The sequence below is a fragment of the Dipodomys ordii genome, unplaced genomic scaffold (assembly GCF_000151885.1).
Source record: "Dipodomys ordii isolate 6190 unplaced genomic scaffold, Dord_2.0 Scaffold10, whole genome shotgun sequence".
In the NCBI taxonomy this organism is placed as follows: Eukaryota; Metazoa; Chordata; class Mammalia; order Rodentia; family Heteromyidae; genus Dipodomys; species Dipodomys ordii.
The window spans coordinates 17,059,600-17,087,022 of NW_012267226.1; the positions used below are offsets into that span (position 1 = coordinate 17,059,600).

A 27,423-nucleotide genomic window follows, 5' to 3' on the forward strand; every position below is an offset into this window, starting at 1 on the left:
AAGAAAAAAGCCAGAAGTGGCGCTGTGGCTCAAGTGGTAGAGCACTAGCCTTGAGCTGAAGAGCTGAGGGACAGTGCCCAGGCCCAGAGTTCAGGCCCCACGGCCAGATCCTAAATAAATAAAAAATTCAGATCATTAACTCTGAAATGCTTTTATCCAGCTTCCAAGTAGCCCTGTCACATCTGTAATTGTCATACAAATCCAAATATAAATCAAAACATGAAGCTGTTGAGATGAATATATCTCATGACTTAATGGCCTCCACTGGGTGTTAAGAGGACCAAGACATTGGTGAAAATGTAGCCTTGATTTCTGAGAAGGGAAAATTTCCTGGGAATGAAGGGAAGTAAACACAAGTACACAATATAAAGGCAAGCCACCTCTTCCTAATTCTCTGAAGAACAAGCACAATATACTCCCTTGGGGAGTCAGAGGGGATTGTATCTGCCTTCCATCCTGACTAATGTGTGACAATAATGCTAACAGGTCAGCAGGACTGATTCGGTGGTTCATTACAGTGCTCTATAAAACCAAAGCCATCTCACAGCCATCAAATTTCATCCACTAGCTTTAGGTAGGGAATACTGAAAAATACCTATTCCCCAAATACATACATCATGCCAGATTCAGAACAAACTGCTGAGTAAGAAAAAAGAGAATCTAAGCTCTGTGAACTCACTATCTAGTAGAGAAGAGATGTGATAAAAGTGATAATGCAGGCACTAAGCAAGGGCACAGAGACGGACGGCTGACTCTCAGAAGCTGAGAGGACTGAAGAATGGAATTCACCTAAAGTAAGGTCAATGACCCTGTTCGAATAGAAAGTTGCCCATGAGTTTGGAAAAAAAAAATTCAAAGTTTGGTGTAGATAATTATTTGGCTTAAGCTGGATTTTTAAATGGCTTCAAGGGACAGACAGATGACAGACAGACACACACACACAAATAAGTACAAACCAGAAGGCATTTTCTCCGGTATAAAGCAATCACTGATTCCTTCACCCCCCTGTGAGGGCCCTTCATCAGCAGTGCAGCGTTGCTCTGGTAGGCATACACCAAGTAGGACAGCGCTTCTTGGTACCTTAGAAAATGCAGGGTAAGTTTAATCTGCAGTAGCAGGAAGGGATGGAGATAAATCACAGCTCTCTTTTGCCAAACCTCACTGCTCCCCAATATAAGAATATACTTTGTTACCATTATGGACAAGTCTTAAAGACAGTCAAGCATAATGTATGGGAAAAGCCTGAGGGCCAAAGACCATAGCCAATCTTAGGTCTTCTAGAAATGGGACAAGAAATGGAACAGATGCTCACTGGGGTCTATGCCAACTTGAAAACATTTTCTGAGTTCATTTGCCACAAAGAAGGTCTAGCACAGTGATCTCTTCTCTAGAGAATCCACTACTGCTGATGGATGAAAAATGTGTGTGATGTTCAGAGCAAAGTCAAAGGAAGCACCAGAAAGAACAGAGGCACACAGACTGAGGCATGGCTCAAGTGTACAATACCTGCCAAGCAAGCAGACAAATGTAATCACAGTACTGAAGAGTAGAGGCACCTTGTGTGAGTGATAAAGGAGGTAATGCAGGCCTGTGACCTCTAGTATCCTCAGCTGAGCATCAATTCAATCAGTATAGTGATCAATAATCTCTCTCTCTCTCTTTTTTTTGTCAGTCATGGGGTTTGAACTCTGGGCCTGAGCGCTGTCCTCAGCTCTTTAGCTCAAGGTTAGCGCTTTACCACTTGAGCTACAGTGCCACAGTTTTCTAGTGGTTTATTAGAGATAAAAGAGTTTCATGAACTTTCCTGTCCCGGCTGGCTTTGAACCGTGATCCTCAGATCTCAGCCTCCTGAGTAGCTAGGATTACAGGCGTGAGCCACCGGCGCCCGGCTGTGATCAATAATCTTAGTGAAACAAAAAACAACATACTTTCCTTTCTGATAGAGTTCTAGGCCTGTCAGGAGATATACAGACACCTTTCGGAACAAACTATAATCTTCATGCCACTTCTGTAAAAGAATAACAACTATTAATTATTTGGTTTCAGTAAAGTAATGCATTTTATACCACTGCAAATTTCAGACTCAGTATAAACATTTACTGAGCACATTTAGCCAGGTCCAAAACCACAAACTTTCAGATAAAAAACATTCAGTATTTAGTCAACCACTGACCTTTAATTATCAATGTTCCATCCTAATTCTATTCCATCTTTGCCAGTACTGAACTTAGCACTTCATGCATGCCTGGCTTACTTACTCACCTGGCAAAATACCGTTTGGGCCAAGCCTCTAGTCTAGATTCTTGTTGGTAATTTTTATGATGGACTCTCCCATGGACTTTTCTGCCTGGGCTGCCTTTGTACCATGAGCCTTTGGATCTCAGACTACTGAGTAGCTAGGATTACAAATATGAGCAACTCGTGCCTGGCCGGAAATATTTATTTCACATAAACTTTATAATTTCCAAAATCCATGTCAAAGTCATTCAGCTTTGGCTTAGTCAGTCTCTGGAGTTCTGATAAGGCCTCATAGACATAGTGAAGATAGAAGAGCAAGGCGGCTGTACATGTGCAGAATATAACTTGGCGGTGTGGCATACTGTTTTATGCCGAATGCAATGGCTTTTAACAATGTGTAGGCCAAAGGTCTCAGCCTGTAACTCCAGTTACTTATGAGGCAAGGACAAAATGAGGGCAAGGAATTAGCAAGATCCCATTCTTAATAAATAAGGACTGGGAATGTGGTAGAGTGGTAGAGTGCTTGCCTAGCAGGCATGAAGTCCTGGGTTCAATCCCTCAGTACTACATAGAAAAAGGTGGAAGTGGCACTATGACTCAAGTGGTAGAGTGTTAGCCTTGAGCAAAACAATCTCAGGGACAGTGCCCAGGTGCTGAGTGCAAGCCCTGTGAATGAAATAAAGTTGATGGTCCTTATCTGTAACCCCAACTGCATGGAAGTAGGAGAATTGAAGTCTGAACCAGCCCTGGGCAAAAACTTGTGACCCTATCCAAACCAATAAATAAAAATAACAAGATTGATCGTGGTATTTTGTACTTATAAGTCGACATGAATGGTAACCCCCTTATACAACTACTTGGAGGTAATAAAAATATAATTATTAATCAATCAATCAAAAAGGGCTGGAAGTATGTCCCAAACGGTAAAACAAACAAACAAAAAACCTAGCAACCACCAAGCCCTGAGTTCAAACCTTAGTAATGTGAAAAAAAAAAGAAGGCAGATGTATATACTTTAATGCATAGTAGAAAGCTGTACCATCTTTTAAAAGTCAATTAATGTTATTACACAGTAGGTACTTAAGGAAGATAGAGCACAGATGCATTCTAGTAAAAGAATGGAGCTATTCTGAAAGTAGGAAAAGATCATTTACCTATTCTTCCCCAGGTCTTTTTGTGCAAAGGGAGAGCAAGGCAATCTGTGGTAACACTAAACTATTCACTTTGCCCATTGTGTCTGGAATTCATATTATTTTTTAGAATTCATATTTTTATTTTACAGATTTAAACAAGCAATCAAAAAGTTCACCTTGTACTCTTCCATATTCATGTCATCTGGTCCAATTTCCCTCAGCTTAGCCTGAGCCACCTTCATGATACTGATTGACCTGTGTGGGACAGAGTTGGGATGGCAGTGAAAGGACACGAACCGGCTCACAGCTGGAGGCCTCAGCCCAGTCAGAGCCCATGGAGAGAAAGCAGCACTGAGTAAAAGGTTCCCTTCTCACCTTTCATCATAGCTAAGATTTTTATCCGCAAACTGTTCTAGAAGGGTCCGCTCTACCACCCTCTTGGGAGCTTCATTTTGGAAAAAGTAGACCAGAACATGCTGAAGTCGAGGGTCGCTGTGGGAGGTGGGTGTCTCCTTGGCGAGCTGATAGAGCCTGGAGTATTCTTCATGGAACGCCTGTTGAACACAGTACACATCCTTAGGAATCTGCACACACAGAGATTGGTGCCTAAGGCTGGAGGGTCTCATAATGATGAGGTTAGTGCCTAAGGCTGGAGGGTCTCATAATGATGAGGTTGGTGCCTAAGGCTGGAGGGTCTCATAATGATGAGGTTGGTGCCTAAGGCTGGAGGGTCTCATAATGATGAGGACCTTTCCTATCGAGGAATTACAAAAGCAATCATGGAATCTGTTTGCTGACAAATCATGGAAAACAAACTGCTTTAGCATTCTGCTAAGAAAGACACACCACTCAGGAGACACTCATTTTCTCAGGAAGGTCTTGAAAAACCAACGACTCAGTCCTAATTGTTTAGGGTTTATATTCCTGAATCCAATATAAACAATAAATATAAATAAACTAATATAAATGGGATTTCAATCAAGTGTCTTATACTTTTTTCAAGGATCTTAAAAAGCATGACCTACTTTTTAAGATGAAGGCCCTCAAATTGCAAAGGCCAACCTTCATCTAACAACAGCAATGAGTTTTATGTTTTGCTTTAATAAAGGCTATTTGAAACCCCACCCTGCCAGGTTATATATGTACTGCCTCAACAGTATGATACCTGGTTATAAGCGTTAAAGATTTTAAAACAGAGGTACCTTAATGAGCCCTGCTTCAGACCCATCTCGGTCAAAGGTCTGACGGGCCTTAGCTATGGCCAGGATGACCCCTTGCATGGCAGGGCTCAGCATCACCTACCACAAGACAGCACAAAACACAGAGAGAAAAGGAGAGAAGAGAGGTTCAAAAGGAGCTTGTGTGAAGGCAAAGTGAGCAAAGGCAAAGTATGGAAGGAAAGCAAAGCAGTGTGACCCATGGGCAGCGTGAACTACAAATCAGCTTTATTACCCACCCCTATGCCTATATGCCTTTGCCCCCTACATGCCAACCTAGAACAACACAAGTCATACCTATCCTACAGGTTCTAATTTTGCCAGATAAAGACATATGTCAGCCAAGCACCAGTGGCTCATGTCTGTAATCCTAGATACTCAGGAGGCTGACGATCTGAGGAGCCAGGTTTGAAGCCAGCCCATGTTGGCTTTTGTCTCCAATAAACCACCAAATTAAAAAAAGCCATAAGTGGAGCTGTGGCTCAAGTATTTGAGCACAAACAAAGCTCAGGGACAGCACCCAGGTCCTGAATTCACGCACTAGGACTGGCACATAAAAAGAAACCAAAAAAGGAAGATTTCCAAAAAGATCTCCAATGTGACACTTCCAAAGAACTAAGTTAAATTATAGTTCTCAGAGAGGGAAGTATCTGAGCTCAGGATTCCAATTTAACTTGCAATTTTAAAGAATAGCTTAAATATATAATTGGAAGTTTTACTTGGATGGACAGACAGCGTATTTACAGTTGGCTGGAGACTAGAAAAGGAACAAATATGACTATAAAATATCCTAAAGGAGAGAAAATAACAGGACTCATGCTTGTTTATGTGAAGCACAGCTGGAAAGGAGACTTAGCTTCTTGCTAAGTTTTTGAATTAAAAGCAAGACCAACTTTAACTCATGTTTTGTTTGCTTATTGGATAACTAAAAAAATTATCTGAAGGAAAATCAACAGACTAATATAAAAAACAAATATTCCCAACCAGGCATGGTGGTACATACATACAATCCCAGTACTCATAAGCCTGAGGCAGGCGGACCATGAGTTTGAGGCCAACCTACACAACACAGAGACACTATTTCAAAATACAAAACAGGACAGGTGCTGGTGGCTCACGCCTATAATTCTACCTACTCAGGAGGCTGAGATCTGAGGATCAAGGTTCAAAGCCAGCCTGGGCAGGAAAGTCTGGTAAGACTCTGATCTCTAACTAATCACCCACAAATTGGAAGTGGGGCTATAGCTCAATGTGGTAGAGCCTTGAATGAAAAAACTGAGGACAGCACCCCAAGTCCTGAATTCAAGCCCTACAACCACCACCACCACCAAAAATCAAGATTCTTTATAAAGCTATTTTTATTATAATACCAAAAGAAAAATAAGTTCTGCCTGAGACAACTAGACCAAGCAGACCCACCCCTGTTCCCCACCAACACATATGAGGAAAAAGCTGGGTGAACACACACACACACACACACACACACACACACACACACACACACACACACACACACACAACACACACACACACACACACACACACACACACACACACACACACACGGGGACAGACACACACACACACACACACACGGGGACAGACAGACACACACACACACACACACGGGGACAGACACAACAGGAACAGGAGATGATAACCACTTCACAAAGAGTGAAACTGAAGTGAAAACTAGGAGAGCCTCTTTGTCCATTACTTGTCTCAGTGAGGAACTAGTAGCCATTGCCAAGCACCTTAAAGAAGGCTACGCAGTCACAGAAGGGACTCAAGACTGACAACAGGCAGCCCCGTCCTGCCTATCTCTGTACCTCCTCATCATATCCACCTGCATCCGATCTAACCAGAATCCTCCCCACACTGGGGATCTCCACTTCAGAGGCCTCAGAGTTAGGCTGGGCAGCACTTTCTGTGGCATCAGCCCTTGGGGGCGGTTCTGACTGCTCTGCCAGGTTTGATTCCTGGGGCATGGGCTTCTCGGGTTCAGCTTCCTTAAGCTGTGGCAACAAGATGGAGAAGAGTAAGGAAAAACAGGAGAAATAAAGATGATGGTTAAATGCAGCAGAAACACAGAATAATGGAAATGTGAGAAAGCTGGCACTGATGAGACCCTCTTCCATCTGCCCTCCCGATCAGTCTCACCTCACTCAAAGCTGCTTCCACCCCACTCTTCTCATAGGCTCTAGCTGTGTTTGCGATGGCCTGGGCAGTCTGCTCCTTCACAATCACTGCGTGCTCAGATGACAAGCAGCGAACCCCCGGAGGAGAGGCTGCTGGTGGCTCTAACAGAGAATCCACAAAGGCATTAGCATCTAATAATAAATAACATCTACAACACTAGTAAGTGAGCAAAATGAACACACAGTGTGATAAAAATCCTTCTAACACAACTTTTATAAAACCTGTGCAAATTTGCCCTAGAATTAGTGATTACAAGAAATGGCTAGAGAGCAATTAAGATCTGTACAATTTATTGTACTCCCCATTTCTCTGTACCATAAAAGCTGCCTACAAACAATAGTCTGTTAGCAAGATCTCCACTGGAGAAAGGTTTCCATTAACTCTACCTTTTAATTCTACTACCGTCTCTCCTACTGAGCACAAGTACACACACACATTACAGGTCACCTCTGTGACATTATTTCTGCTCACTGGAAATCACATTCCAAAGTCAGACTGTGCAACACCAACTATAAACAAAATGGTGAAATCTGCCATCAGCTACTGGGCTGAAGGCAGGCTGGCAGGAAGTGCAGTGTACATGTACTAGTTCACTGACATTATGCCCTTCATGGCTACCTTGTGACGTAGAGAAATCCTGGGATGATGGGCTGCTGGAGGATTCCATTTGAGGGATTTTGCATGACTGTTCTTCCTCCCATTCCTCAACTTCCTGCTCAAACCGCCAGTTATCTTCTTGAATGTAATGCTTGAGCTCCACAGACAGGGCATCCAACTCTCCCAGCATCTGCTCTGGTTCACTTGGGGCTGCCTCCGAGGAAAAACAGTTAAATGGAGCAGCATCCAGAAAGAGGGACTTAGGAAGTAAAAGGGCCTTCCAACACAGGAGGAATACAGGTTATTTTATCTTTTGTCTTGTTCCTAACTGAAAATAAATGAATCAGTCAGTCCACTCATCCATTTATATAAGCATATGAATAATCCATCAGGAATTCTGACAATGACAGGCACAGCATATCAGTAACGCCCTGGCATGTTTGTAGACAGGTGCACATTCAATAACTGTTGGATGAATGAATGAATGATGATTTAATTGTGGTCCATCACTGGATGTACCAAACATTTCTTAGAAATCTGGAAAATCAATACACTCAATATAAATTTCAGGTCAAATAATTATGCCAATTTAACCACTGCATCTATTATTGGTAAGAATTTCCATCTACCTCAAAAGATTAGATATGAATTTCAAGACATTTATACTTTTTCACAATGCTATTAGAAAACAACTACTACAAAATGGTCAGATGGGCCATGATACCTGGCTCATAAAAAACCATGATGAAAAATGGCACACGTCAGGGATACATATGTTCACTTTCAAGCTGTCACAAGCCTCGTCACTAAACAAATGAGCTCCCACTCAATATTTCTGTTTTATAAAAGTGAACAATGAGCTGGGCGCCAGTGGCTCACACCTGTAGTCCTAGCTACTCAGGAGGCTGAGATCTGAGGATTACGGTTCAAAGCCAGCCCGGGCAGGAAAATCCATGAGACTCTTATCGCCAATAAAAACCACTAGAAAATCGGAAGTGGGACTGTGGCTCAAGTGGTAGAGTGCTCTCCTTGAGCTGAAGCGCACAGGGACAGAGCCCAAGCCCAGAGTTCAAGCCCCACGACCAACCAAAAAAAAAAAAAAAGTGAGCAATGTGAGGCCTAATATAGTAGCTCAAGCTTGTAACCTTAACTACATATGAAGTAGACACCAGGAAGATTAAAGTTCAAGGACAGACTGGACAAAAAAGTTTTGAAACAATATCTCAACCAATCAAAAGCTGGCCATAGGCCATAACTATCATCCATCCCTGGTATTCAGCAAGTATAAGTAGAAAGACAGAGGTAAAGACCAGCCCAGATTCAAAATTGAGAACTTATTTGAAAATAGTAAAGCAAAAAGGGTAAGGTATGACTGAAGTTGCAGAGCACATGTCTGTCAAGTGCAAGGCCCTGAGTTCAAATTGCAACACAGAAAAAGAAAAAAGAAAAAACTATATATACAGGCAATAGTAAGACTCTGATATAGCACCAACAGCTTGTACAATGACTCCCGCAGCAACTGTTTGAACTTCAAGGTGCAGATGCACAACTTTTTGCTTTTTTTAAAAAAATAGAGTCTTGATTTGTAGGCCAGGCTGGTCTTTAACTTATGATCCACCTGTGCCAGGCTCCAGAATGCTGGTATTGTAGAAGTGAATCATGATGCCCAGCTAAATATACAACTTTAAATGTCAGTGATTAGCAAATTACTCCCCATTCTTTTCGTCAGTCATGGGGCTTGAACCCAGGGCCTGGGTGCTTTCCCTGAGCTCTTTTTTTGCTCATGTCTAGTGTTCTAACCCTTCGAACCACAGCTCCACTTCTAGTTTTCTGGTGGTTACTTGAAGATAACAGTCTCATGGGCTTCCTTCCTGGGTTGACTTTGAATGATGATCCTCAGATCTCAGCTTCTTGAATAGCTTGGATTACAGGTGTGACCCAACAGTGCCCATCTTAAGATTCCGTTTGACTGCCCTCACACCACCAACTATCCTGGCAAGTCAGGATGATAAGGTGCTTTCTGGACAAATGCCTTGCATGCTTTCTATAAAGCACAGAAAAGTTTGAACATCAAGAGAAGCCTTTGATTATCTTAACATAAAATGCTGGTTAGAAGACCTCTCACAGAGATGTAAAAGAAAGAAAGAGAATAATATAAACTGCAACAGCACAGAAGTTTAGGAGTCCCAAATGGATCTGAAACTTAGGCCTGACATTTATTTCTTAGTTGTGACTCCAGACAGCTATAGATCCTCTTAAATTTGGTAACCCAGCTGGAAAGTGAGGACAGTAAGAATTTCTACTCTGCCCACCTCTCTTTCAGAGTTAAGTTATTGGAGAAACAAAGTTTTTTGAAAGCATGTATTAAGGTATAAAGTAAAGGGGCTGGGAAGGTGGCTCAGTGGTAGAGCGCTTGCCTTGCATGCATGAGGCCCTGGGTTTGATTCCTCAGCACCACATAAGCAGGAAAAAAAAGATACAAAGTAACAACATAAAGAAAATTATTAGTGCTTTATTATTATGAAAGAATGAGACCATTCAGGAAAATTCACTTTTATAATTTAGCTATTCTGAGGTAAAGGAATGTAGCTCAGTGGTATAGCATGCTTTAGTAGCATGTGCAAAGTTTGGGTTTGGTCCCCAGCACCGACAAAACATTAAAAAATTTAAAAATTTAGCTCCTCTGTATGTGGAAGGTCATCACTAAAAAGGAAGTCTAGAACACAATTTTTCAATGCAAGGCTGGTTAAATAACCTAAATATAAATAATTATATATAGCAATCATATAATACATATTAGTTATATGATAATCTAATTATGTAATAATATTGTAATAATGCAATGGAAATGCATAGCTATTTAAAACTACAAGAAAGGTCCTATTTATAACACGTGCACCTCCATGTTTATTGCAGCACTGTTCACAATAGCTAGGATATGGAAACAACCTAGATGCCCCACCACAGATGAATGGATCCAAAAATTGTGGTATCTATACACAATGGAATATTATGCAGCCATTAGAAATGACAAAATAATGGCATTTGCAGGGAAATGGATGGAGCTAGAAGGAATCATGTTGAGCGACGTAAGCCAAGAGCAAAGAGACAAACGGTACATGGTCTCCCTGATAAGTGGATGCTAAATCCAAAATGTTAGGTGATACAACATAACTAATAGGACTCAAGAAACAAAGAACTCCCACTCATCTGGTCGGACCACCACTAAATATCCCCATGCTGCTGATCACATGTATGGTGTATATGTGTACACTGTTATATGTTATAGACTGTGATAGACAATTTGCTCCAGGACAGTTAGAATGAACTTGTGACTTTAAATGAGCATCATTATTCCACAATACTGTGAATTTCCAGAAATTATATGTAATCCTTAATCACAATCAAAAAAAGAACCTTGGGGAAGGTAGGGAGGGAAGGGATGATAGGGGGAAAACAATGGAGGGGGTAACAATGCTCAATAGGAAGTGTACTCATTACCTTACTCATGTAACTGTAACCCTCTGTATAGTATCTTTACAATAAAAAATTAAAAAAAAATTTTTTTTTTGGTCCAGTCATGGGGCCTGAATTCTGGGCCTGGGAGCTGTCCCTCAGCTCTTCAGCTCAAGGGTAGTGCTATACCACTTGAGCCACAGCGCCACTTCCGGCTTTTTCTGCTTATGTGGTGCTGAGGAATTGAACCCAGGGCCTCAGGCATGCAAGGCAAGCGCTCTACCACTGAGCCACCTTCCCAGCCCTAAAAAAATATTTTTTTTTTTTAAAAAAAGGTCCTATTTATAAAAATAGGAGATCACTAAATACTTGACCTATGATTGAAGTGCAGATGTGAATGGAAAAGTATCTGATTTAGAGGGAAAAAAACAGAGAAGGGGAAAGATAAATAAAATCTACACACACAGATCATTTTTGAACACTACGTAGGAAACCTAACAGCATACACTTCTTGGGCAGTCAGATTAGTGATAAAGGTTCTAAGGTAGGAAATCTTTTTATTCCCTTTTATACTATTAATATTTTAAAATTCCTTAATACATAATAATTGCAGTTTGAATTACAAAGGACGTATGAGTCTGCTCATCCCTGGGCAGTATACATTTTTCCCTAATCCCTGGGTTTTGTTAAGGTATTTTTACCTGCATTGAAGTGGGGTAGCTTGTCATTGATATACATCAAACAGTAAGCACTAACATTTCTCAGGCCTCCATAAGAATCTCTTTCAAGTTCTTCCCAGGAAGACTCAGTGACAGAGATATCATTGTACTTGAGCCAGGTTTGCCGAGGCTGGTTATAAATATAGGCCCAGTAGTGTCCAGCATTTGCTTGTCCTTCATGAACAAGAACTGCATGTAAGCGGTAAGGCACCTGCCAACCAGAAAAACATTTCCTCAGACAAAGCAAAGGCATAAGATAAAGCCTAGGTTATGAAAATTCAAAAAGGTTTCCAAAGTATTCATGTATTCAATATAGTTTCACATTAAGCATCTTGCTAGTTAAAGATGAACTAACAAAAACACATCCATGGAGTACGTCAATTGTATCTTAGTTCCAGAATCTTTAGGAGACAGTTAAGATAGGCCTTCTGAAGGTTTCCTAAACTCCTATCAGTACCTTGACATGCTTCCACTAGAGACTCCCATGGTACATCCCTGCTACCTAGAAGAGTCCTGCTCCTTGCCCTTCTTGGAGGAAGCTATCCTCTGGCAGCTATGTTCACACAAGGTCTCTGCAAGGCCATGTACAGAATGCTACTATGAACAAAATCATGTGTAGACAGTAAGAATTTGTCTTGTCTGACTCCCTTTTGGTCTTATAAGTTATTAGAAAAAGAAAGCCTGAAAGCACACTGCAAGGTTATTTCAGAACTGGACCACTTAAAAAAATAGATAAAAATCCTTGGGTTAGTTTTCCCCATTGCAAACTTAGTTGTCACTTTGTGAGAAATTTTTGTTAATATTTGACAACCAATTTTTCTACTTTTTGATAAAATGTCACATGACAATGATACAATGTATTTGCAAAACAAATTTGTTTTAAGCTCTCCTATAGGTAAAGGATGCATTGCTTTCTTTACCATACATAGTAAGGAAACAATATAGTTTCAACTTAAGTTTATTCTTATGTATCAGTGTGACCCCCATCTGGTTTCTAAGAAAACTATTTTCTTCCATCTACCATTAGCACAAGTCTTGACTTTCCCACTAATTTTCATTCTACCTGACAAAGAAGAGGATCGCGGTACATCTCCTCAATAGTCTGGTTGGTGTTTGCAATACAATTCTTTAAATCTGTTTGGGGGGGAGGAAAGAGTATCATGTTAAAATGTCCCATTCCACATCACACCATCTGCATCAACTAAGCCAGTAGAATTCATGTTTCTAATGATTTCAACTTCTCACTGTGGACCGTGGAAGTCTGTAAGAGTCTTAGCTCCAATTAAACACCAGAAAACCGGAAGTAGAGATGTTATTCAAAGTGGTAGAGTGCTAGCTTTAGGTAAAAGAGCTCAGGGACAGTGCCCAGGCCCTGAGTTCAAGCCTCTCAACCAACAAACAAAATAAAATAGTGCAAGCTTTGATTAAAAATATTTTGTAATTATAATAAAAAATAATTTTATTATATATAAAGAAGAAGCCATCTTATTTTAGGAAATAAACTTCACCATACTGGCAGAAAGAAATATAGGGCTAAATTTCTCAGATTAAGAAATTTGAAGCAATCTAGAATTTAATTTTTTTAATTAAAAAAAAGCACAGAAGGAAAGGAATACTTTGAGCAATATGATAGTGAGGCCAAATGAATTTTAAGATATGAAAGCTAATTCAATATTACAATGTGTGTACCACTCAGACATTCTGTCTCATTAAGTGTCAACAAAACATGCTTCACATGGACAATAATTAAAAGAAGGAATCCAGGACTTCTGTTTGGGCAATCAAAGTGTGAATTTAGAAGCATGCTACAGAACAGAAATCTGATGTAGGAAAATCTGAGCTCAGGTTGTAGCTCAGTAGTAGAACATGTGCTTAGGAGGGAGGAAACAGGGATGGAAGAAGGGAGGAAGGAAAGGAAGACGGATCTCAGCAAAGGTAATCCCAAGTGTCTAAGCTTCTATAGGAATTTTGAGGCAGTAATCTAGGAAGGATCTTCCATAGGTATACAATGGGGGCATGCACCAGTCTTACCGGGCATGAAGAATGCAAAATCAACGACTAGCTAAAATTCAACAGCTTGTAGGATAATAGCAGGAAGCCTACCCAAGATACCAAGCATCCAAACACTTAAACAAACAGAAAGTCAGGTGAAGAGTGCCAACCTTGTATGTCTTGTTCAATCTCACTCCTCCACCTCTGAAGACAGGTCTTAACGAAGTTCATCTCTTCATCAGTGACTGTTCGAGGAGCAGGGAGCATAGGCATTCCCAGGGAAGACCTTGGAGGGGTAGTCATTACCTCAGACTGGTGTAGACAGTCTTCAGGAGAAGAAAAGGAACTTTCAATATTCTGAGAAGGGCCTTCTGCACTTGTACTAAAGGAAGACCAAAAAAATAATGCTCAGCTGATATTTTCCACAAGACAGTTCAGCCAAAAATTGGAAAAAAACAAACTGCTTTATAAAAAGAAGCACACACACACACACACACACACACACACACACACACACACACACACAGAGCTATTATTTGGTGAGTAGTAACTCTAAACATATATTAAGCTAAAGTTTTAGTCATATAAATCATCTCACTTAAAAAATTTGGCTATGCAGCTGATGTTATTATCTTAATCTGAGCCCTTAAGAGGCAGAGGTAGGGTGACTGTGAGTTTGAGGCTGCCCTAGACTATGTATCTCAAAAAACAAAAGTGGGTGTGGAAGACAGAACAGTTACTAAGCAACTCACCAGGAGGTGATGGAAAGAGATTCAAGCTCAGATCTTCCTGAGTCTATGGTTCATGTTGTATAATCATTAATCACAATGTTTTTTTTTTTTTTTTTGGTCAGTCATGGGGCTTGAACTCTGGGCCTGGGTGCTGTCCCTCAGCTTTTCAGCTCAAGGCTAGCACTCTACCACTTGAGCCACAATGCCATTTCTGGCCTTTTCTGTTTATGTGGTGTTGAGGAATCGAACCCAGGGCCTCATGCATGCGAGACAAGCTCTCTACCACTAAGCTACCTTCCCAGCCCCTCACAATGGTTTCTCATGAAGAAAAAAAAAAGAACCAGCAGGAACTTGGAAAAAGCATGTGGTTGGAAAAATTTGGGATCATCTACAGTTTTGAGAAATGCAACTGCCTGAAGTGAGGCTATCTATTCAGGAACAAAACACATGGAAGAAAAAAACAAACAGCTGAGCATCTAGCTCACAGGCACATGCAATTTAGGTGACCCCTTGCAAGTCTCAGAGGGCATAGCTCTAAGACAAGTAATCCCAGATAAACTACATGTGAACTGGAGGGACTAGCCTCAGGAAGGAAATAAAAAATCTCACCTACAAAATGGAAATCTATCTTCTTTCCATTAATGCTGTCAAATAACAAAGACTGAAGAATTAAAAGTAGGGGCTGGGAAGGTGACTCAGTGGTAGAGCGCTTGCCTTGCATGCCTGAGGCCCTGGGTTCGATTCCCCAGCACCACATAAGCAAAAAGAAAAAAGCCGGAAGTGGAGCTATGGCTCAAGTGGTAGAGCACTAGCCTTGAGCTGAAGAGCTGCGGGACAGCGCCCAGGCCCAGAGTTCAGGCCCCACGACCGGACCCCCCCCCCAAAAAAAGGAAAGAATTCAAAGTAAATGTTAAGTACTAATTAACTGTTCAAACTGAAGTAACATATAAACAAACCAGCAATTATATTTGTTTCAAATTATACTTTGTCTCAAGCCAAAAATGTAAAACATCAACTTCCTTTTGCTTTGCCTTAAAAGAAATCTCATTGTTCACTCTGTCATGCACAAAATGGAGGGAAATGGAGGGAAGCCTCTTTTCTAAAGGAGCTAGATGGGAAAATAAACCCAGTATCAGCAAGAAAGCAGGTATCTCAGTCTCAGGACACACATACACACACACACACACACACACTCTCACACTCTCTCTCTCTCTCTCACTTAATCCAACGAATACAAATATTGATATGAAAAATTGGGGAGAATGATGTTTTTTGTTGTTGTTGGTCATGGAGCTTGAACTCTGGGCCTGGGCACTGTCCCTGAGTTCTAGCACTTTACCACTTGAGCCACAGCGCCACTTCCAGTTTTCTGGTGGTTAATTGGAGATAAGAGTCTCGCAGACTTTCCTGCCTGGGCTGGGTTTGAACCATGATCCTCAGATCTGTCTCCTGAGTAGCTAGGATTACAGGCATCAGCCAATGGTGCCTGGCTGACAGGGTTCTTTTTAACATAAAACTCTTTACCTTCATGGATATTGATGGATAGTAGTACTTTACTTAGCTATTACATACATGAATACTTTTATGAATGTAGATACAAAAAATTTTTAGTACAATACTGAACTCAACAATATGTGGTCAAGTTGGTTTTGTCCTAGGAATGCAAGGATAGTTCAACACATGCGAAAGAATAGACATTTAAAAAAAATCTACTTTCATTACCTTTCCTTGGATGTCAGATCAGAAACTGGGTAGTGCATTGAAGGAAGTGGCAAAGTCACGTGTGTGTCACTCTGAGACAGACAGCTTTCTGAGGCAGGCTTTGTACTGGCAAATTCAATAACATATTTCAACATGTCTGGGAGTGGGAACCGAGCAGGGCCTGAGCCATACTTCACATACCTAAGAAGCAAAGACAGTGGTGCTCTACTGCTCAGGTCTGTGTGCATTTGAAGACTTGACAAAAAGAACTATCATTTAGTAGAGTCAAAAAGTTTATTCATAAAGGCATACAGTGAGTAGTTAATAGGATTCTTATTCCAGTACCAAACAAAAATCAAACTTATTTGCAATATTATAACATTATCTTAGAGCAGAAATGGTGAATGGCTTTATTCTTAAACAATGAAAGTAGTGCAGGTAAATTTGCTAAGAAAATTCAATATAAAAATGTACTATAAACCAAGAAAGTCACTCCACCCATCTCAGTTCTACTCACTAACAGACTCAACTAACAGGTTCTGGTAGATTTTCCCAGCAATGTCTCACACATGTACAAGCAGATATGTGTAACCTTTCAAGTATATTAAAAAATAAAGTCACCAGAATTTTAAAGTTATTTGTTAAAAAATATTAATCTAAGGAAAATACTCCCATGCTCTATCTTAAAATCTGAACAAGCTAGCATGTCTTGCTTGTTCCTGCTGGGTATATTTGATTGTATAAAAATAACTAAAAGTTTCTAGCAGTATAAAGTAAAACACTAATGAATTTAGGGTTCTATAAAATAATTCTTGGGTTGGTCTTCACCTTTGTCTCTACTCAGATGGTGAATAACAGGTCACAATACAAACTAGAGAAGACCTTCCTGGGGGAGAGGAAGATGCAAGGGATGTAGGGGGCAGGGGCCACCTGGAACCTGAGAGGGAATTGTGGCCTCTCAAGGACAATTAATAAACGAGCTCATAATGGAGTAGAGCTGGGATTGATGTAGCAGGAAATCTAAAGAGGAAAAAGAACTGATAATTAAGGAGATTTCCTTTGTAAATGTTTACCTAGACTAGGAAGAAATCACACTGACTCCTACTAAGGATATTAGCCCATATCCACGGAACTTGCAATTGCAAAACAAGCAAAAAAAGCAAAGATTCTGCTATAAGAAAGGACTTCCCATATGTCAAAAATACCAGCCCCTTTAATCAATTAGCATCACCTTAAGCACTGCTCTTCTAAGACCTACAGTGGAACATCACAATAGTCATCTCTTTTGTGTTTGTGAAGAAGACAGTAGGGGAGTAGAAAAAGTAAGAAAGATATGTATAATCAGAACTTGTGTTACTTACTGGTAATCATAATAAGTAATGGTATGACTTTGGGTAACTTCAGTCCCTGGGGACTATTATTTACCTATGAATAAGGCTACTTTAAACCTAGGAAAAAAATCGTTTTGTTTTTTTTTTATATATAAAATATTATAGGTGGTAAATTGTGACTTATTTCTTTTAAGTGCATCTGGGGCTGGAACTCAGGGCCTTTTGCTCTCATTTGGCTTGCTGGCTTGCAGAGGGTACTCTACCATTTGAACCATATCTCCAGCTCACCATTTTGCTGGTTAACTGGAAATGGAGTCTCCTAGACTCTCCTACCTGGGTTGGCTTTGAAACCATGTCTTAGCCTCCTGAGTAGCTAGAATTTCAGACCTAAACCACCACATCCAACTATGAATTAATGTTTACATATAATCAAATTAACAATATTCTACTCTTTATTTTCTCTATTTCTTTTTTTTCTTTTCTCTTGGTCATGGGGCTTGAACTCTGGACCTGGGCGCTGTCCCTCAGCTCTTCAGCTCAAGGCTAGCATTCTACCACTTGAGCTACAGCGCCACTTTCGGTTTTCTGAGTGGTTTACTGGAGATAAGAGTCTCATGGACTTTCTTGCCTGGGCTGGCTTTGAACCTCGATCCTCAGATCTCAACCTCCTGAGTAGCTAGGATTACAGGCGTGAGCCACCAGCGCCGGCTATTTTCTATATTTCTAAATGCAAAAGTATTCACAAACGTACCTTTCCAATTTTTGTTGAAGAACTTTTATTTCTTCCTTCAACTTTCGGACACATTCTCTCTTACTTCGAATAAGCTCCTTGCTCCTGTACATGTACCTAAACAAATGGTAATCCCACATATTTATTCTTCAAAACATGATACAAGTCTTACAAGTAGGGATGCAAAGAGACGTCAAGCAAATAAAGAGAATCTGTGAAAAGCAGTTAATATCATACTTAATAGTGAAAGACTGATACATTCCTCTTAAAATCACAAACAAGGCATGGATATACTCATTCACTTTTATTCACTGTTTCACTGAAGGTATTGTCAATTTAATAAGGTAAGAAAAAGGAACAAAGGAAGAAGTAAAGCTCCTCTCTCTCCTTTTTGTGTGATCCTAGGGATTGAATTCAGGGCCTCAAGGCTTGTGCAGCAAGAAAGAGCTCTATCACTTGAGCCATGCTCAAGAGCTGCCTTTTAGTTGATGACACTAGCTGTTTAGAAAATTTTGGCCCAGTGATCCAATGTCAATTTGGAAAGAGATATGTTCTTATGCATATAAAGAACAAATAGAAAATAAAATTCAAAGACATTATAAAAACATCAAAACCATGATATATATATATATATATATTTAATGGAATATTCACTAGACTTTTCATCAAAAATTATTGCTCTGAGAAATTAACAAAGATTTAAATAAGTGGATAGGCACCATGTTCGCAGATTCAAAGACTCTTTACTGAAAGATTCAAATATTTTTTTAAAAAGCCAATAATTTTTCTTGTAGCTCTAGAAAAGTTGGCCTATAACTGTAGGCCAGTCCAATTTCCTTAGGTTATATTCCTAAAATCACAAAGCAGGCACAGGGAATCTCTGGGTGATAGAAATGTTTTCTATCATAACTGTGGTGGTGGTGGTGTTTACATTTGTCAAAACTCATTAGCAATATGCCTAATAATAGTGACTTTAATAGGGTTAAAATTCTATACAGTATGTCTCTCTGGGTTCCCACCACCACTACCCTAGGAATACAGATAGAATTCACAATAAAAACTATACACCAGCTACTCTACATATAGCCTTGGCCCCATCCAGAGAAGCAAAGCATCCACCTAAAGCCTAGTTATTCAAGTTGTAATCCAGGGTTCAGAAGGGTCATTAACATGACTCTGGGAACTTCTTAGAAATACAGCCTCTGGAATTCCAACCCAGAACCACAGACTCCAAATAGCCTATTATTCAGATCACCAGATGATTGCTACACAGGACATATTGGGTGTAAGCTTATTTCTACTGCTGCATTACATCAGGAAGACAATGGACCAAGGACTCACCTGTCCATATAAATAATCTGAGGAAATTCCAGTTTATTATGAATTTTCTCTGGCTGCCCAAGAGATTGATTGAACTCAAATCTAGAGAGTTCAAAGGTCAACACTGGAGGTAGCTTTGTAAACCAACGCTATGTCCAGGATATAAATGAAGGAAAAAAAGAAAAAGAAAGATTTGAGTAATATAAGACCTACATTTAAAATCTCTGTCTCCAAACTATAGTCTTTTGGTAATAACGTTCAAATCAAATTTACAACATCTTTATCCCATACAGCAAATACACACTTAGAATCAGTTTATTAGAGAATATGATTAGACTGTACTCAAGACTCTAAATTTACGAGTCAGTCAACATTTTATTTAACTATTGTCCTTACTCTCAATATGTGAATGGACCAAGCATCTACACAACTCATTCACTAAATGAGTTATCGGTGTTCAAGAGGTTCAAATATTGAAGAAAACAGAGAGTCTAATCAAAGAACTGGAAATAATAATCTAAAGGGCACTATTAAGGGTTTAACTATCTCCAGAAATTATCTAAAAAGACCAACACTGTATATAAATTATGCGCTGTTTATTTATACTTTGTTAACCATAATTGGAATCCCCTTTTCATCTATAAGGAAACAAAAATAATCTCATGAATTCTTAATCCCTCAAATTTCTGACCAAAAAAATCCCTGCTCTCCAATGTAGCTATGTCTCATAAGAAAGCCAGTCAAGTGGACTGTCCTTCAATTGCAGGTTAACCGTTACTCAGTTTCAAGAAAGAAAATACTGACCTATCAAAGAAAAAAAAGTTTATTAATTGTCAAGGATCCTAGGTAAGAAAAAGCTATACCAGGAAAGGCATTTTGGTTCAATTTACCTGTATGCCACAGGTTCCCTTGAACAGCTTTTATTACCAAAGATACAACAAATAGTGCTCCATTCAGATACCCAGTTGGCGCAGCATGGTGAATCCGGACAGCCTATTTGACTTCTTCAGAGTCAAATCTAAATAAACAACTATATTTGTTTCTGTTTTGTTTTAACAGAGTTTCCATCTTTGACTACTGAGATCTGAGTAGCTAGTGCCCATTTCTTCTATCATCAGAAAATCCACTGGGTTGTACAGTGATATGCCTCCTCTTAGGAATTAGTTCTTCCCTTGAAAAGTTGAGGAGGCAGAAGCTCTTCTCATATTCCAAGACATAATGGACTTTCAAAAGGCTCCAGTTCAGCTACCTATTTGTATTGTTGTTAGGTTGGTTAATTTGTTTTCCTTTAGAAGAAGCAATCCAAGAAGTCCTGTACCTATTGAGAAGTGCTAATCACCCAGTCACATCCCTAGCCCCAGACTCCCCATTTTAATTCAACAGAATAATACTTCTTTCTCCTATTATAATCCTTCAACAGACTTCCTGAGCATCACAATTTTGCCTCAAAATATATGATCAAAGCACTGTAGGGCAGGCAATTATACTAACAAATGCTAGTCACAAATTCTTGCCCTATGGTAATTTTGAGACAAATACCCTTCCTCTCCCTTTAACTCCCCCCCGCACTTTGTTTCCAACCCAACAAAAACAAAAACAAAACCCCACATAAATAAACAAAAAATTTAAAGTGTAAAAGCAAAGGCAGAATTTACAATTGAGAACAGTATATACTATAATAGGGAAAATATTCTAAATGGCATACCATAGGAGTTAATCACTGTACTTTTACCCTCCGAAAATATGGAGGCAGTGGGTTCTCCCTACTCAGGTACAGGTAGGCTTCAACAGAAAGAGAGAAACTTGATCATACTTACAACATCAGAAGTAGCATATAACCTTTACATGATCAACTCAATTTCATAGTTTCAGTCAAGAATTTAGTTATCAAAGCACCAAGACACACTAACTGTAAATACTGTGAGACTTAAGACAAACTCAAATTCCATTCAGTGTAGTTACTTAGCATGTGCCTATAAGTTCATTCCTAGCAAACTGGCTTTGTTATTGGCAGAGTAAGTAAAAATATCCACCTTACCTCTTGGCCATACTTCACTGAGTGATCCGAAGGAAGAAGCTCAAAATCACCCTCCACCATGGCCCCTTCCAAACATTCATCTAAGTTGCGATAACCATTTACCTGGAGGGGATACTGGCCGAAGGTCTCATTGTTGCAAAAGGGCTTTCCTAGGCAAAGAGAGAGACAACTTCAAGAAATAACTTTAAGAAATAACATCCACATTGAAAATATCTATCACCTACTTTCAGGCTCCAAGAAGACAATATATTCTAAAATTCAGGAGTCTCCTGAAAACTAGTTAGTAATGAACACAGGCCTGGATGAGGGCCTCAAATGCACCAGTGGATACAGGCACATGGAGGTAACAGGTGCAGATACGGCAACAACAGAACCAGCTGTGCACCTCTGATCAAAGACCTGCCTGACATCTGCAAAATGGTCTTGCCAAGAGAAGCTTTACCTAAACTAAACCCAACTTTACTCTAGTTACCAATTTGAAAGAGTAGTGAGAATTATATTAAAATGTTAAATATGCATCATGGGAATGTAAGCATCAAAATGTCAGACTCTGGGGTAGACCAGACAAGCCAGTCTCGAAAATGTGTGTCAAAGAAAAAAGGATGGAGTCCATGGAGCCTATAGGTCTGTTGAAAAGACCTAAAAGATGAATCAGTCACAAATACATCACAACTGGATCATGAAAACTAACTAATTAGAAAGTTTTATTTTTTTTGTACACTAAGGATTTAAAAACTAACTAGGTATTTGATATTAAAATGCTATTTTTAGGGCTGGGAAGGTGGCTCAGTGGTAGAGTGCTTGCCTTGCATGCATGAGGCCCTGGGTTCGATTCCTCAGCATCACATAAGCAAAAAGAAAAAAAGCCGGAAGTGGTGCTGTGGCTCAAGTGGTAGAGTGCTAGCCTTGAGCTGAAGAGCTGAGGGACAGCGCCTAGGCCCAGAGTTCAGGCCCCACGACCAGACTCAAAAAAAAAAAAAAAAATGCTATTTTTAGCTGGGTGCCAATGGCTCACACCAATAATTCGACCTACTCAGGAGGCTGAGATGTGAGGATTACAGATATAAGCCAGCCTGCACAGGGAAGTCAATAAGATTCTTATCTCCAATTAACCAACAAAGTGGAGGTAGATCAGTGGAGGTGTGGCTCAAATGATGTGCCAGCCTTAACTGAAAAAGAAAGGGACAGCATGAGGTTCTGAGTTCAAGCCCCATTACCCATGTAAACACAAATCATGAACATGTCTTTCCTAACTCAAAGCCAGACAGGGCAGGAAAGTCCATAAGACTCTTTTCTCCAATAAGCCATCAAAAAAAACAGAAGTAGAGCTGTGGCTCAAGTGAGTAGAGCACCAACATTGAGCGAAAAAGCTAAGAGACAGCAACAACACCCTGAGTTCCAGCTCCAGTACTAGCACACACAAAAAAAGTCCTGTTTTTTTGAGTAGTAGTGTTAGGTTATGTTACAAAAAGATCATCAGGGGCTGGAGTATAGCTCAGTGGTAGAATATATGGGCCACCAAACATAAAACTATGGATTCAATCCATGATACCAAATATAAATAGATAATAAATTTAAATAAGTAAAAGACTATCAGAGTAAGAGTAGGCATGGGTTAGATAAGGCTAGATGACTGTGGATCGACATTGGGGTCATGGTAGATGGTGATCCTGTATTTGCTCTATTTGTTCAGAATTCTCCAGTTAATGGGAATGTGGCTTAGTAGTACAGTGCTTGCCTAGAATGCAGGAAGCATTCCTCAGTATCACATACACAGAAAAAGCTGCAAGTGGCACAGTGGCTCAAGTGGTAAAGCACTAGCCTTGAGCACAGACAGGCTTATGGACAGAGCCTGGTCCATGAGTTCAAGCCCCAGGACTGGCAAAAACATAAATAAAAATAAATAAAGTAAAAATTGTGAGGAAGGTATTAAGGGCTTATGCCAAATTTTACCTGATGATATTAAAAATGCTGCTGGGCCAGGTAGCAGTGACTCAGGCCTGTAATCCTACCTACTCAGGAGGCTGAGATCTGAGGATCACAGTTCAAAGCCAGCTTGGGCAGGAAAGTCTGTGAGACTCTTAACTCCAATTAACCAACAGAAAACCGAAAGTGGCGCTGTGGCTCAAGTGGTAGAGAACTAACTAGCCTTGAGCTGAAGAGCTCAGGGACAGTGCCCAGGCCCAGAGTTCAAGCCTTACAACTAACCAAAAAAACCACAAAAAAACAAAAAAAAGGCTGCTGGCTTTTATGAAAGGTGGTTGAACCTGTCAATTTGTTTCAAATGAATATAATAGTTGAAAAACTGTCCCTCTTTGCTCCATCAGTAATAATAGTTAAAGTAATGAATGAAACCTTATATGGAGCTCATATACTCAATCTAATAACTGTTAGATTGGGAATAATTCATTAAGCAATGTAGAAACTTGTCTACATGTTTCTTTAGGATGTTAGGTATTTATGAAATTTTTAAAAATCAGGTATTTTTATACTTGCTTTTTTTCAATCTGTTCTTCAGATCTAATCATAATAAATTGATAGTTTGATATTTAGCAACATAAAAAATAAATATAAAAATTGTGTTCAGCACACAGCTTGAACAAAGCTCTAGAACAGAAAAACATTTTTGGCAGTTTGACTCAATAAACTCTTTTAAAATTAGGTTTTGCATCGGAAAAGGCAACAGAGAAAACTGAGTCATATCATGTATATCTGACATGAATACTACATTTGGCTGTGCAGATGTTAGACAACTTTACATACCAACTTTACATACAGGTTGTGCCCACTTTACAGAGGAAGAAACTGAAGATCTAGAAATTCCCATACTTCGACCACAACCACACAGATCCTAAGAGGCAGTCCCTGTGTGCTGGACTCTCCAATTATTTATCTCACTGCCTCTCTGGAAGGACAGAAGGATGCAAATATGGCTGCAGAGCCAGAATTTACCTTCACGAACCCCTTCTGTCAGGAAAGTCCCGTAGAATAGCTGCACCATAGGATTTTCAGATTTGTTCCTGGGATTACTGCTATTACCAAAAGAAAAAAAAGGGGGAGACAATGATGTATCATCTGGATCAAATATGTGCTACAGACAAAACCTAAGCAAACATAAAAACAGTACATTCTCATCAAGCACAGAGTCAGATACAGTCTACAGTAGAACAAACAAATCAGCTCAAAATATTCTGAGTGGCAACAATAAAAATGCAGTAAAAGGTTTCATTCTATAAGCTCCCTTAAACTGTGTAAAGTGCTCTTTGCAAAGCCATTTTAGGATATTATTTTGTGAACTCAGAGTTAAACTATTTAAAGAAATTTCTCAGGATCTTATTACGTGCGGGTGGCAGGCATTCCTGGCTCTTCTTTTCTGCAGTGACTGAAATGAATAGTACCCATCCTCAGCACATTCAAGCAGACCTCATGAGTGACCTTGATGAAATGCAGTGGCATGCATTCACATATGCAAGATTTCATCCTTGACTGATCTACCTGTTTTCAAATATAATTTACAGCAGTGGCTAGGATTTTAATGAATTAATAGCTAGGGTCCTGGGGATTAGTAAAAAGGTTGAGGTTTAAAGGATGTATATTCACACAAAGGAGGGGAAAGCTAAAGCAGTGGGAATACACAATGATAGCTCAATGGTCACCCGTAGGTCTGATTAAAACCAGTAATGCTTTCTCCCATACCGTATTCTCAGAGGTCACCATGAGTCAGAAGGATGCAGAAACAAACCCTCAACACTCACTTAACATTAACAGCTAGCTGGAACGCGTCCTCCAGCCAGTCCAGGAGCTTGTGTGTGAACTCACTCACATCTTGCTACAAGAGAGGCACAAATTGTGTAAGTTAGATACAATGTTGTTTGTAGGAAAGTGAAAGTTTGTCCTAAATCCCAATAATGAATTAAGAGTCTACTGGTATGAAAGCATTCCTTTTGCAGGACCAAACATGATGAAGATAGAGGAAAAACTGGGACCAAGCTACTGCAGACATAACACAATGTGTACTTGGGCAACCTGATTAAGTTCTCCTGAGAAGGAAACTAGAACTACCACTCCAAATTTCCCAAACAGGTGCTACAAACAGATTGTGATCCTCCAGAACAATGAGGGATCTGAATGAAGAGAGAGAACATTCATAAAATGTTTCAAGAGCACTGGATCCAGGAAGAACTGACCCAACTGCAAGGCATGGTTTTGTGTGTCAACAGGAGGCCAAAGGAGCAAAGCATTAATGGCTAAAAGAGAAAGTGCTCAGAAAAGCTGCTGAACTCAGGTTTCCATGGTCTGAAAATAGGATCTCTACAAAGAAATGCACTTTTCTGGGTGACCCTGTGCTATGGTGGGTTAAAACATTTTTTTCAATCTCCCTTCTACTTCAATGGTCTCTAAGTGTAACATTTCCTCCTCTCTTCAGAACACCAGCTCTACTTAGCTCACTCTCTCCCTTCTCCTTCTGTCATGCACATGTGTACTCTCTCCTCTTTCTGTCCACTGTAAAAGCAAAATACAGGGCAAAAGCTGGTATCCACAGACCTGTTTAGTCATGTTCTCAGCTTGTTTCAATATTGAAATAACATCACAGTAATGCTTCCTTCCAACTCATACCTGCTGTTCCTCTGATGACCGGAATGCTCCCTTTAACAGGTCCAGGGCTGCAGAAGGGTCTACAAATTTTCGATTTGATCCCATCATCAAAGCAAATAAATATTGAAGCTCTTGCATAAAAACAATATTTCTCTTTTCCTGTAGAAAACATGACTATATGACTCTTGTAACATCTTAATTGGAAAATTAGACCATATAAAGAGAAAAGTTGTCAGTAATCACTAATTCTTATGTGTCCAAATCAAGGTCAGGGTGAGGCCACAAACTACACCCAGCGACTCTGGTAAGGACTGCCTGTGTAGAGGTTTCTCTACCCTAAAGGGTAACTACAGAGAGGCCAAGAGAAAAGACAGAAAGGTCCATTTTTTGAAGCTGTCTCCATCCTGTTAGAGGATACACTACACTAAAGTGAAATCTAGGGTTATATTGCTGGAAAGAGATTATATTCTGGCTTCCATATCAGGTCATCTGCTCTGTACTACTTGGCCTGAGCAGTCAATGGTAGAGAGTTGGATGCCACACAAAGAACAGGTATTCTGAGTGTCCCACCCCACAGGAGCACACTGCTAAGCTGGTAAAATAGCTCAACACACTCTGTTGGAACTGTTTTTCTACTTTTATTTCTAATTTTATATTTTTACAAATTTTTATCTCATGTCACTGAGGAAAAAGAACAATTAAAAAATGAAAAGGAGCCAGGCATTGGTGGCTCACGTCTATAATTCTAGCTACTCAAGAAGCTAAGATCTGAGAATCATGGTTCAAAGCCAGCCCTGGCAGCAAAGTCTGTGAGATTGGTTTTTTTTTTTGTCTATCATGGGGCTTGAACTCCGGGCTTGGGCTCTGTCCCTCAGCTCTTCAGCTCAAGGCAAGCACTCTACCTCTTGAGCCACACTTGTAGTTTTCTGAGTGGTGTATTGAAGATAAGTGTCTCAGGGGCTTTCCTGCTCAGGCTGGCTTTGACCCGCGATCCTCAGATCTCAGCCTCCTGAGTAGCTAGGGTTACAGGTGTGAGACACCGGCGCCTAGCTCGTGAGATTCTTATCTCCAATTAACTACCAGAAAAAACCTTAAATGGCTTTGTGGCTCAAGTGGTAGACTGCTAGCCTTGAGCAAAAGAAGCTTAGGACAGTGCCCAGTCCCTGAGTTCAAGCCCTAGGACCAGCAAAAAAGAAATGGTTATCATCTTTAGTCAACAAGCATCCACTTACTGTGTGACTTCGACAGTTTTCAAGTATATTCTGTGGTAGAGTATAGCTGAGAACAAGTCTTCGGAATTCAGGCAACTGAAAAAGAGACTGGAAGGAAGAAAGAAATTCATAAACTGTTTTTCCAAATAACTACAGCAAAAATAAAAAGAAATCTGAAGTATTTATTTTCTAAGTATATCACTGTCAACCTAAC

The 27,423-nt window shown here is 40.0% G+C and overlaps 1 protein-coding gene across 2 annotated transcripts in view; it reads right to left on the minus strand.

Annotated features, from left to right (window-relative positions):
* The window catches only part of Usp28 (ubiquitin specific peptidase 28), a 43,841-nt gene that overhangs the window by 3,317 nt on the left and 13,101 nt on the right, over positions 1-27,423 (minus strand). The window contains exons 6-22 of one of the 2 annotated variants that reach the window (XM_013009814.1): positions 27,231-27,317; positions 26,020-26,157; positions 25,158-25,231; positions 24,355-24,431; positions 21,403-21,551; positions 19,386-19,513; positions 18,066-18,161; positions 16,005-16,184; positions 13,722-13,933; positions 12,623-12,693; positions 11,542-11,770; positions 7,406-7,594; positions 6,749-6,888; positions 3,747-3,925; positions 3,548-3,626; positions 1,929-2,008; positions 957-1,080 (exon numbers count right to left, since the gene is read on the minus strand). In XM_013009814.1, the coding sequence (XP_012865268.1) occupies positions 957-1,080; positions 1,929-2,008; positions 3,548-3,626; positions 3,747-3,925; positions 6,749-6,888; positions 7,406-7,594; positions 11,542-11,770; positions 12,623-12,693; positions 13,722-13,933; positions 16,005-16,184; positions 18,066-18,161; positions 19,386-19,513; positions 21,403-21,551; positions 24,355-24,431; positions 25,158-25,231; positions 26,020-26,157; positions 27,231-27,317 (2,232 nt within the window). Of the gene's footprint in view, positions 1-956; positions 1,081-1,928; positions 2,009-3,547; positions 3,627-3,746; positions 3,926-6,748; positions 6,889-7,405; positions 7,595-11,541; positions 11,771-12,622; positions 12,694-13,721; positions 13,934-16,004; positions 16,185-18,065; positions 18,162-19,385; positions 19,514-21,402; positions 21,552-24,354; positions 24,435-25,157; positions 25,232-26,019; positions 26,158-27,230; positions 27,318-27,423 lie in introns of both variants that reach the window. The other variant, XM_013009816.1, reaches the window with a different exon arrangement.